The sequence below is a fragment of the Tachypleus tridentatus genome, chromosome 13 (assembly GCF_004210375.1).
Source record: "Tachypleus tridentatus isolate NWPU-2018 chromosome 13, ASM421037v1, whole genome shotgun sequence".
Classification (NCBI taxonomy): domain Eukaryota; kingdom Metazoa; phylum Arthropoda; class Merostomata; order Xiphosura; family Limulidae; genus Tachypleus; species Tachypleus tridentatus.
The window spans coordinates 254,673,847-254,686,699 of record NC_134837.1 but is presented as its reverse complement, the minus strand read 5'-3'; the positions used below and the strand labels follow the sequence as shown (position 1 = coordinate 254,686,699).

The window sequence follows — 12,853 nt, the reverse complement described above, 5'->3', positions numbered from 1 at the left end:
TAGCCCTCGAGTAGCTTTGCGCGAAATTCAAAAAACAAACAAACACACCACATTGAATATTTCTTGGTTCTATCTCGAGCGCCCTCTATCATTACCCTCCAAAATATTTATATTTTTATCATTAAAATAATCGTTTTCAGTTGGGTTTGTTTTTTCTTACATTCCTGTAATTGATTAGAATTTTTTTTAATAACTACCAATATATTACACTAGAAAATCTGTTAATCTATTAATCTTAAGCAAAGCAGTTTATGAAACATCAGTTTTTTTGTTTATTTCAAATTAGCCAAATTTTAAAAAGTCAGTAAACGCAATGATGCAAATAGATTAACCTTCAAGATAAGTTTGATCTCATAGCATAATAAGTATGTTTAATTTTCGTAACGAGATCCCGCGAAAGGAAAGTTAAATACGTCATTAAAAAAAATTAATCTAGTTCAACCTGAAATTTAGCTTTCGATGCCCTCTTATGTAATTAATTGGTTATACTTCTTAGGAAGCGTACGTCAGTATTCAGACTATTGTTACACGTATAAGTAAAGACAGAACAGCAACCCTATGAACGGAAAACATATGAATACAAATTTCAATGAAGTTAGCTAGTATATCACGTTACTGAACTTGACCACGTGCCTTGGAAACGTCTAGTGATACCAAAAAAACAATAACCTCGAAATGGTTTTTAGTGCAGCAAGGGAACTATAAAAGGGGGCGCTGAAGCATCATCCACATGTGGTACTGTTTTTATTAGAACTGAATAATTCCCAAAGACGAAACGGTATCCTTAGACTTACCCATCCCATTCTGTTTATGTGGCCATTGTGTGTGTTTGTTATCTCCGTAAAATTTCCTACCACAAATATATGTGTTTATTATATTTACCTAGAGTTTTCTTGCTTTTGCAGCATTGTGCACGTTTAAAAATAAATCTAAATAATGTTCTAGTGTATATAGTTTAATACGAGTTGCTGTTGATGAGCATTGATACAACTACTGAAGATTAAATAAAACTAAGGTGCAATATTATACAGTTATTTCAACTGAGGGTGACCTAAAACTTTATAAGGCACTTTATCTTTGTTATCTTTGTTGCTGGTAACACAAGCATTCTCGGCCCGGCATGGTTAAGGCGTTCGACTCGTAATCTGAGGGTCGCAGGTTCGCATCCCTATCGCGCCAAACATGCTCGCCCTTTTAACCTTGAGGGCGTTATAATTTGACGGTCAATCCCACTATTCGTTGGTAAAAGAGTAGCCCAAGAGTTGGCGGTTGGTGGTGATGACTAGCTGCCTTCCTTCTAGTCTTACACTGCTAAATTAGGGACGGCTAGCACAGATAGCCCTCGAGTAGCTTTGTGCAAAATTCAAAAAAAACAAACAAACCATCACATCAAACATTGTTAAATACTGAAAGATTTAATGTAACAGAATAAAAAATGTGTACATTGTGTAGTTTTTACGAACTTGTAATAAAAGTGAAATGTTTCCTTTCATCTTTAAATCCACCTTGGTTTTGTTTTTTCAATGTTTCCTACTTGTTATCTGATTCTAACAACGTTTGAAATTTGTCTTTCTTTTAAAATAGTAATTCTGATTAAAACGTCACACACGGTCTCACACAAAAGTTGAAATGGTTTTTCAAACGAGGCCCAAAATTCGAGAAATAGTTCACTATTCTTTTTCAGGAGAATCCTCCCTTGAAATAACAGATATTTTTGAAGAACTTCTTGACCAATGCAGGAGACTGTATGGTCATTGAACGTATAGGAATAGTTGACGAGTCTTTAAAAGACTAACTTCTGTACCGATTATAACAACTTAACTGTTGATTAAACCTGTAAACATTGTAGAAGTGTTGGATGTTTAAGAAGTTAACTGTAAAACAGCACCTTTGAGTAGATTTTAACACTTGTTCCTTCGACAAAGTTTTTACTTTTTTGTTCATCTCAGGCACGATGAGTTGACCATAGTTAGAGAAGCAGTGACGTAACTAGTTGATTATTCAGTTTAGGTTAAAGGTGACATATTAGGAGTGCTTCCCTTTATCGTAACGTCCATTCGTCTTTCGCTGAGTCTGTTATTTTGAAGTGTTCACTGTTTCGGTTTTCTTTACAATGTTTGCTTAGGTAGTTGTAACTTCCAGATAATTTGTACACATGACATCACAAAAATTCTCTGATTACTGTTGAATTTGGTAAATTTACGTATTTATCATTGTTCTAATAATTCATTGTTTCGCGAATCATTGAATGATCGCTTTCTGAAAGAGGTTCAGGTTTGTATGTTTTATAACTTTAGTGAGACATGACATTCAGAGTGAATGGGAGAATTTCCCCTTGTAAAGCTCCACCTTTCATAAAATCACCATCAACAGCAAAATCACACCTACTAATTAGGGGCTCTAATCGAAACGCCAAAATTGGAATTGTGTCTATGGCTGGTAGGTTCACGTGCTTCCCATTTCTCATTGCTATCAAGATGTATGGAATGAAAATCCGAGGAATGTCACCTTTCAGTAACGTTAACCATATTGTGTCGTCGTCACATTTAGCGAATGGTGCAAGAGATAAATAAGCAGATAATCGACTGACGTAAGAGCATGCAATCATATAAAAGTCACCTTCTACAGTTTCCCAGTCATCTGGCACAGGTTGAGCCCACGATGGCAGCAAGGATGTTATAGTCTTCCACAAATGTCTTGTTGAAGTGCCATTGCCTTCTTCTAAACCAACAGGAGGAAAAACACTGGTCTGACGAGATGTTGAACATTTCAAGTGTTTACCTTGGTATGAATCCTTTTTTTGCTGTTTATTACATACTGGATCGCTATCTAACCGTACAAGTGAGGTTTTCCTAGCTAGCGCCATCTTGGCTCGATTTTCCTCTGTTGCTCTTAGGAAAGATAGGCGACATCTGTATTTCTTTGGATCTTAAAATAAAATAAAAAATATAATGTTCGGAATTATAAATTGAGATAAATAGAAAATAAGACAGTTATAAAAAGGCTTAAGAAAGTAGTTAAGGTGTAGAGAAATATTAATATAATTGTTTATTACAAGAATTTTCGAGATAAAGTAAATTAGAGTGGATAATAAAACATCAAAAACATTATAGTGCACAACACCTTTTTTGAAAAGCTTTTGCTGATTGTAACAGGTACCTGGTGGTATTCATGAATATAGTTTTGGTGTTGCTTTATCACGTAGGAACTCTGAGAAATAGACAGTTAACTGTTTACCGGCAATAACGTATTTAATTGCGTTTATGTTTCTAATACGCTATTAAGCTCAACATAATTAAACGCGTTTTGCTCCTGAATTTTGTTTGTATTAAATGTCCGGTGCATCACGTTGCAGTGTCCAACAGTAGTCAGCAAACATTGACGGATTCCAGTTGCCCTGATATCGTTTTTCCATTGTAGTAAAACTGAAGATTTCGATAAAACGGTATGTGATGGGCAAATTTGGATGTGATTTTTGTGATCAGCAACTAAAAATCTATAAGGAACACCCAACAGTGTTCAAGAAGCAAAACTTTGTTGTGAAGTGCTATCATCTGCATTATCCAGTGCTTAAAAATCCACTGATCGCTAAAGAGGAGGCCCGGCATGACCAAGCGTGTTAAGGCGTGCGACTCGTAATCTGAGGGTCGCGGGTTCTCATCCCCTTCGCGCCAAACATGATCGCCCTTTCAGCCGTGGGAGAGTTATAATGTGACGGTCAATCCCAGTATTCGTTGGTAAAAGAGTAGCCCAAGATTTGGCGGTGGGTGGTGATGACTAGCTGCCTTCCCTTTAGTCTTACACTGCTAAATTAGGGACGGCTAGAACAGATAGCCCTCGAGTAGCTTTGTGCGAAATTCAAAAAACAAACACATAAACAAACAATCGCTGAAGGGAACTTCGGAAAATATATAAAAGTCAAGGTAAATGGTTAAGGTTAATGTCGCCCAATCAAAGACAAACATCAGATTTCAAAATTCGATTACGTTAATGGACATAGGACCCAACCATTGAAGTTTATCTTTTACTCATCGGAATTTAAAAAAAGTATTCAACCAGACCAGGTTCCTTACTTTTCACGTAATTGAAGGAAAAAACTTGACAGTTACTGACGACATTTGGTAAAGATTCAGTAATACACCTGTATTTTCACGTACTAAGACAAATTATTTCGAATGATAATTTTGTTAAATATTTTACGAAGGAAATGTTTCCACCAGTAAGATTATCTTTTCAGTGTATTCTATAACTAAGCTCAGAGGAAGTTCTTAAAGAAGAAAACGAAATGACCTACACTATATATTCGCTTCATTTTTCAGAGCCCACAGTGACACAGTGAAATCTCTGCGGATTTACAATGCTAGAAACCGAGTTCCGATACCTGTGGTGGGGTAGAGCACAGATTGTCCATTGTGTAGCTTTGTGCTTAACTTCAAACAAACACAACGGTATGTCTGCGGACTTACAATGTTAGAAACCGAGTTTAGATACCTGTGGTTGGGAAGAGTACAAATAGTCCATTGTGTAGTTTTAGGCTTAACTTCAAACAAATAAACATTTGTATCTGTATTTATGCCAAACCCACTGAGTCTCTCCACTGTCGTCCATAATTTTAAACATCCAAGTAGAAGGAGGCAGCCAATCAGCAGCAAAGTTCCGCCCACATTTCACGCTAAGGAATTTATTGTCATTGTTATAATGCACTTACAGGTTATTAAAGTGTAGTCAATATTTCGTTGTGGTATCGAACGGGTTAGAACTCGGCTCGAGAGCTCTGCAAACAAAATAAGACGTAAAAGTTGAGACCATAAAAGCGTTTCGTCAATAGATATCAGTTAGCAAAACTCACAATATTTTCTTGTATCTTTAAATCAACACACAAGATCCATCATAATTAGTATCGTAATCTGTTCTCAGGCTTTACTTTATCAAAGTTCCAACTTACTCAGAGATTTCATCATCCCTGATAAGCCGTATCGAACTTCTCCGAGGCAGCTAAGGACTTCAGCTTCTAGGATTATATCAGCAATGAGCCCCCACTCCAAAGAAGATAGCGAGCATGTGGTGTCGTCCGTAGTTTGTAAGAGGACGATCTTTGCTTTCTTTTTCTTTCCACAGATGATATTCATCACGGATGACGTCACAGGATCTAACATGATAGGCTCACTGGGAAGAGACATAAAGAAAACAGTCAAATGAAAATTATATTAAATAAACGTAATTTTTTTAAATGCGGTAAGCATAATGTTTAATAAATTCACACATGTATGTATGTATATATGTTTGAAGTTTGTAACAAACGTTCGTATGTATCTATACATTTTTACTTTTTCCGTCAAACTCACAGGTTTTTTTACAAAAGTAGTTGCAGCCTATTATCACTTTAATATTATTTATACAAATCAGTACAATAGAATAGTTGAAAGAAAACACAAGTTGGGTAATAACTGAAAGAAACGTAGAAGCTTTACTAAACAACGGTTGAGCTACGAACTTACACAGAGCAACAAATAAAAGTACGAACGATTTTAGAGACAATTAGTAGAAGAGTTCCATAAAGATGGGACAGGTGTTATACCACAGAAGAGGTCAAATTGAAGCTGGGATTAGATGGAAAATAAGCACAGGAGTTTTGCCAGGAAAGAGATTTGTTTGTGAAATAAATTAGAGCAAAGCTACTTGAGAGTTGTCTGTGTTAGCCTTCTTTAATTTAGACGGTTGGGTCATTCTTTATCAATGAAACATTGGATTGATCACCGCGTTACAACGTCCACGCAATCAAAAGGGCAAACATATTTGATGACGACACTTCGACACGCAACCCGCAGATTGAGACTCGAACGACATAACTACCAGGCCAGACCTTCAGGAAAAAGGAAAGCTCAGGAGTTGTGTCACTTAAGTGCAAACGTTGGAACTGTAGTAGAAGACAACTAGGAGACTTCTAAAGAGAACATTGGAGGTGTAGTAGGAGACAACTAGGAGACTTCGAAAGAGAACAATGGAGGGGTAGTAGGAGACAACTAGGAGACTTCTAAAGAGAACATTGGATGTGTAGTAGGAAACAACTCGGAGACTTCTAAAGGAAGCATTAGAACCATAGTAGAAAACAACGAGGAGTCTTATAAAGAGAACATTGAAGGTGTAGTAGGAGAAAACTAGGAGACTTCTAATAAGAACATTGGAGGTGTAGTAGGAGAAACCTAGGAGACTTCTAAAGAGAACATTGGAGATGTAGTAGGAGAAAACTAGGAGACTCCTAAAGAGAACATTGGAGGTGTAGTAGGAGGAAACTAGGAGACTTCTAAAGTGAGCTTTGAAGGTGTAGTAGGAGACAACTAGGAGACTTTTAAAGAAAACATTAGAACCGTAGTAGGAAACAACTAGAAATCTTCTGAAGAAAATATTGGAGTGTAGTAAGAATCAACTTAAAGACTTATAAAGAAAACATTAGAACTGTAATAGGAGACAACTAGGAGTCTTCTAAAGAAAACATTGGAGGTGTAGTAAGAAACAACTTGGAGACTTATAAAGATAACATTAGAACTGTAGTAGGAGACAACTAGAAATCTTCTAAAGAGAACATTGGAGGTGTAGTAAGAAACAACTTGGAGACTTATAAAGATAACATTAGAACTGTAGTAGGAGACAACTAGAAATCTTCTAAAGAGAACATTGGAGGTGTAGTAAGAAACAACATGGAGACTTCTAAAGAGAACATTAGAACTGTAGTAGGAAACAACTAGAAATCTTCTGAAGAAAATATTGGAGTGTAGTAAGAAACAACTTAAAGACTTATAAAGAAAACATTAGAACTGTAATAGGAGACAACTAGGAGTCTTCTAAAGAAAACATTGGAGGTGTAGTAAGAAACAACTTGGATACTTATAAAGATAACATTAGAACTGTAGTGGGAGACAACTAGAAATCTTCTAAAGAGAACATTGGAGGTGTAGTAAGAAACAACATGGAGACTTATAAAGCTAACATTAGAACTGTAGTAAGAAACAACTTGGAGACTTCTAAAGAAAACATTAGAACTGTAATAGGAGACAACTAGGAGTCTTCTAAAGAAAACATTGGAGGTGTAGTAAGAAACAACTTGGAGACTTATAAAGATAACATTAGAACTGTAGTAGGAGACAACTAGAAATCTTCTAAAGAGAACATTGGAGGTGTAGTAGGAGACAACTAGAAATCTTCTAAAGAGAACATTGGAGGTGTAGTAAGAAACAACATGGAGACTTCTAAAGAGAACATTAGAACTGTAGTAAGAAACAACTTGGAGACTTCTAAAGAAAACATTAGAACTGTAGTAAGAAACAACTTGGAGACTTCTAAAGAAAACATTAGAACTGTAATAGGAGACAACTAGGAGTCTTATAAAGAAAACATTGGAGGTGTAGTAAGAAACAACTTGGAGACTTATAAAGATAACATTAGAACTGTAGTAGGAGACAACTAGAAATTTTCTAAAAGAACATTAGAGGTATAGTAAGAAACAACATGGAGACTTCTAAAGAGAACATTAGAACTGTAGTAAGAAACAACTTGGAGACTTCTAAAGAAAACATTAGAACTGTAATAGGAGACAACTAGGAGTCTTCTAAAGAAAACATTGGAGGTGTAGTAAGAAACAACTTGGAGACTTATAAAGATAACATTAGAACTGTAGTAGGAGACAACTAGAAATCTTCTAAAGAGAACATTGGAGGTGTAGTAAGAAACAACTTGGAGACTTCTAAAGAGAACATTAGAACTGTAGTAGGAGACAACTAGGAGTCTTCTAAAGAAAACAATGGAGGTGTAGTAGGAGACAACTTGGAGACTTCTAAAGAGAACATTAGAACTGTAGTAGGAGACAACTAGAAATCTTCTGAAGAAAATATTGGAGTGTAGTAAGAAACAACTTAAAGACTTATAAAGAAAACATTAGAACTGTAATAGGAGACAACTAGGAGTCTTCTAAAGAAAACATTGGAGGTGTAGTAAGAAACAACATGGAGACTTATAAAGATAACATTAGAACTGTAGTAGGAGACAACTAGAAATCTTCTAAAGAGAACATTGGAGGTGTAGTAAGAAACAACTTGAAGACTTATAAAGATAACATTAGAACTGTAGTAGGAGACAACTAGAAATCTTCTAAAGATAACATTAGAACTGTAGTAGGAGACAACTAGAAATCTTCTAAAGAGAACATTGGAGGTGTAGTAAGAAACAACATGGAGACTTATAAAGATAACATTAGAACTGTAGTAGGAGACAACTAGAAATCTTCTGAAGAAAATATTGGAGTGTAGTAAGAAACAACTTAAAGACTTATAAAGAAAACATTAGAACTGTAATAGGAGACAACTAGAAATCTTCTAAAGATAACATTGGAGGTGTAGTAAGAAACAACTTGAAGACTTATAAAGATAACATTAGAACTGTAGTAGGAGACAACTAGAAATCTTCTAAAGAGAACATTGGAGGTGTAGTAAGAAACAACATGGAGACTTATAAAGATAACATTAGAACTGTAGTAAGAAACAACTTGGAGACTTCTAAAGAAAACATTAGAACTGTAATAGGAGACAACTAGGAGTCTTCTAAAGAAAACATTGGAGGTGTAGTAAGAAACAACTTGGTGACTTATAAAGATAACATTAGAACTGTAGTAAGAAACAACATGGAGACTTCTAAAAAAACATTAGAACTGTAGTAAGAAACAACTTGGAGACTTCTAAAGAAAACATTAGAACTGTAATAGGAGACAACTAGGAGTCTTCTAAAGAAAACATTGGAGGTGTAGTAAGAAACAACTTGGAGACTTATAAAGATAACATTAGAACTGTAGTAGGAGACAACTAGAAATCTTCTAAAGAGAACATTGGAGGTGTAGTAAGAAACAACATGGAGACTTCTAAAGAGAACATTAGAACTGTAGTAAGAAACAACTTGGAGACTTCTAAAGAAAACATTAGAACTGTAGTAAGAAACAACTTGGAGACTTCTAAAGAAAACATTAGAACTGTAATAGGAGACAACTAGGAGTCTTCTAAAGAAAACATTGGAGGTGTAGTAAGAAACAACTTGGAGACTTATAAAGATAACATTAGAACTGTAGTAGGAGACAACTAGAAATCTTCTAAAGAGAACAATGGAGGTGTAGTAGGAAACAACATGGAGACTTCTAAAGATAACATTAGAACTGTAGTAGGAAACAACTAGAAATCTTCTAAAGAGAACATTGGAGGTGTAGTAGGAAACAACTTGGAGACTTATAAAGATAACATTAGAACTGTAGTAGGAGACAACTAGAAATCTTCTAAAGAGAACATTGGAGGTGTAGTAAGAAACAACATGGAGACTTCTAAAGAGAACATTAGAACTGTAGTAGGAGACAACTAGAAATCTTCTAAAGAAATCATCGGAGGTGTAGTAAGAAACAACTTGGAGACTTATAAAAATAACATTAGAACTGTAGTAGGAGACAACTAAAAATCTTCTAAAGAGAACATTGGAGGTGTAGTAAGAAACAACATGGAGACTTCTAAAGAGAACATTAGAACTGTAGTAGGAGAGAACTAGAAATCTTCTAAAGAGAACAATGGAGGTGTAGTAGGAAACAACATGGAGACTTCTAAAGATAACATTAGAACTGTAATAGGAGACAACTAGAAATATTCTAAAGAGAACATTAGAACTGTAGTAAGAAACAACTTGGAGACTTCTAAAGAAAACATTAGAACTGTAATAGGAGACAACTAGGAGTCTTCTAAAGAAAACATTGGAGGTGTAGTAAGAAACGACATGGAGACTTCTAAAGATAACATTAGAACTGTAGTAGGAGACAACTAGAAATCTTCTAAAGAGAACATTGGAGGTGTAGTAAGAAACAACATGGAGACTTCTAAAGATAACATTAGAACTGTAGTAGGAGACAACTAGAAATCTTCTAAAGAGAACATTGGAGGTGTAGTAAGAAACAACATGGAGACTTATAAAGATAACATTCGAACTGTAGTAGGAGACAACTAGAAATCTTCTAAAGAGAACAATGGAGGTGTAGTAGGAAACAACATGGAGACTTATAAAGATAACATTAGAACTGTAGTAGGAAACAACTAGAAATCTTCTAAAGAGAACAATGGAGGTGTAGTAGGAAACAACATGGAGACTTCTAAAGATAACATTAGAACTGTAGTAGGAAACAACTAGAAATCTTCTAAAGAGAACATTGGAGGTGTAGTAGGAAACAACTTGGAGACTTATAAAGATAACATTAGAACTGTAGTAGGAGACAACTAGAAATCTTCTAAAGAGAACATTGGAGGTGTAGTAAGAAACAACATGGAGACTTCTAAAGAGAACATTAGAACTGTAGTAGGAGACAACTAGAAATCTTCTAAAGAAATCATCGGAGGTGTAGTAAGAAACAACTTGGAGACTTATAAAAATAACATTAGAACTGTAGTAGGAGACAACTAAAAATCTTCTAAAGAGAACATTGGAGGTGTAGTAAGAAACAACATGGAGACTTCTAAAGAGAACATTAGAACTGTAGTAGGAGAGAACTAGAAATCTTCTAAAGAGAACAATGGAGGTGTAGTAGGAAACAACATGGAGACTTCTAAAGATAACATTAGAACTGTTGTAGGAAACAACTAGAAATCTTCTAAAGAGAACATTGGAGGTGTAGTAAGAAACAACATGGAGACTTCTAAAGAGAACATTAGAACTGTAGTAGGAGACAACTAGAAATCTTCTAAAGAAATCATCGGAGGTGTAGTAAGAAACAACTTGGAGATTTATAAAGATAACATTAGAACTGTAGTAGGAGACAACTAGAAATCTTCTAAAGAGAACATTGGAGGTGTAGTAAGAAAGAACTTGGAGACTTATAAAAATAACATTAGAACTGTAGTAGGAGAGAACTAGAAATCTTCTAAAGAGAACATTGGAGGTGTAGTAAGAAACAACATGGAGACTTCTAAAGAGAACATTAGAACTGTAGTAGGAGAGAACTAGAAATCTTCTAAAGAAAACATTGGAGGTGTAGTAGGAGACAACTTGGAGTCTTTCAAAGAAAACATTGAAGCTGTGGTTACGGATTGTGTAGTAATACACTAATAATGTTATCTAAATGTCGAGTGTTTCACTTCTTCCAATTAAGTCAATTAAGATAAAAAATACTTGCCCTTGAACTTTTGTCATGCTACGAAATATGGCGTTGCCTGACCCTGCAGGTATAACACCCAGAGGTATTTTTATAGCCTCTCTCCAGTCAGGGCGAGCTAAAAGTCCATTCACCACCTAAAAAAATATCAAATACTAGGTGTAAGTTTTCTTCTATTTTATAACTACAAATTGAATCAATTCTCAACTGAAAACAAAATGTGCTCAAGTACGAGAATGGATGGGGGCTTGGAAGTAGGCGTGAGTGCGTTATAAGAATAACAATCAAATGCCACTATACGATTGAAGTAGCCCAAAAGTTAGCGGTGAGTGTTATACAGTAGCTGCCTTCCCTCTGTTCTGTGAGTTCAAAATTATGGATGGCTATCGTAGATAGCTTTTGTTTAATTCTGCACGAACATCTGAAACAAAGAAACAAAAAAATTAAACCAGGTCCAACAGGAATACATCAGCTTTGAACGAATAAACCTATTAAAAACGTACATTTGTTCCAATCAGATCTATTGCTCATCTACGATAATAAACGTTTGCAATTCAGACTTAGAAGAAAATTAGTGAATAATAATTAACTTACAGGTTAAACCACAATTAAAACTACGTAGTTAAATACGTACCTCGTAGAGAAGTCCATCTCCGGATACAGAAACAATGCCATCAAACGGTGATAGGTCAGCAGACTCGATATATGTTTTCGTGAATGTTTTCCTTGCTGGAATATTAATATATAGCTTAACAATGTTCAAATAAAGTACAGTACGTGCTGTAAGTCAAGGAACACTATAATAAAGTACAGCACGTGCTGCAAATCAAGGAACACTACAATAAAGCACAACACGTGCTGCAAATCAAGGAACACTACAATAAAGTACAGCACTTGCTGCAAATCAAGGAACACTATAATAAAGTACAGCACGTGCTGTAAATCAAGGAACACTACAATAAAGTACAGCACGTGCTGTAAATCAAGGAACACTATTTTTATATAATCATATGATTTGTATACCTCAGAATTTCTCTCTGTTTTGAAATCAGTAACTATACACTATCGTACGCAATATTTCAAGTGTAATTAACAGTTATTCAATATAATAACTAATTAGGAAGGTTTACATCAATAGCTACAAACTATCGTTCGTATTGTTTAAGATATAACCCCCTACCGGTGGAACAGCAGGAAGTCTACGGATGTATAACGCTAAAATCAGGGTTTCGATTCCTCTCTCTGGATGCAGCAGATAGCCCGAAATGGCTTTGCTTTAAGAGAACAAAAGCTCTAACCCACAGTTATGCAAGCTAGTTTTATTCCAAATATTAATCTGTTTCTGTTACAAGCAATTTCTTCGTATTTCGTATTAGACCAAGGATCACGTCGACAAATACGATTCGGAATTTTGAAGACTACAATGCTCACATAGGAGTGCTGTCGGTCAGAATGAAGTACAAATTTTCTGAAGTATTTCCCGATGATTTTATATTTAAAATATGCACTTATTAGTTACACTTATCTCAATGATTTACAAATTCCTTCCAGTAACAGTTTTCATCGTTTTGTTTTGGTTGTTTGTTTTTTTTTGTTAAATTACTTTAACTTCACTCTATGTCCCGGCATGGCCAGGTGTGTTAAGGCGTGCGACTCGTCATGTGAGGTTCGCGGGTTCGAATCCCGGTC

General features: G+C 35.3%; 1 protein-coding gene across 1 annotated transcript; it reads right to left on the bottom strand.

Annotated features, from left to right (window-relative positions):
• Positions 1-1,400: 1,400 nt before the first annotated feature.
• Positions 1,401-5,183, bottom strand: LOC143237468 (sphingosine kinase 1-like). Its single transcript, XM_076476745.1, has 2 exons — positions 4,946-5,183; positions 1,401-2,928 (listed from the first exon to the last, which is right to left on the bottom strand). Exons 1-2 carry the CDS (start codon positions 5,178-5,180, stop codon positions 2,294-2,296), a joined length of 870 nt encoding a protein of 289 aa, XP_076332860.1. The 5' UTR covers positions 5,181-5,183; the 3' UTR covers positions 1,401-2,293.
• Positions 5,184-12,853: the final 7,670 nt, after the last annotated feature.

Bases quoted from the DNA above. Each gene is read 5' to 3' on its own strand.
- LOC143237468 (XM_076476745.1), bottom strand. From the start codon at position 5,180: ATGTCTCTTCCCAGTGAGCCTATCATGTTAGATCCTGTGACGTCATCC. The intron at 2,929-4,945 runs GTAAGTTGGAAC...TTTTATTTTAAG, and splicing joins AGGGATGATGAAATCTCTGA to ATCCAAAGAAATACAGATGT.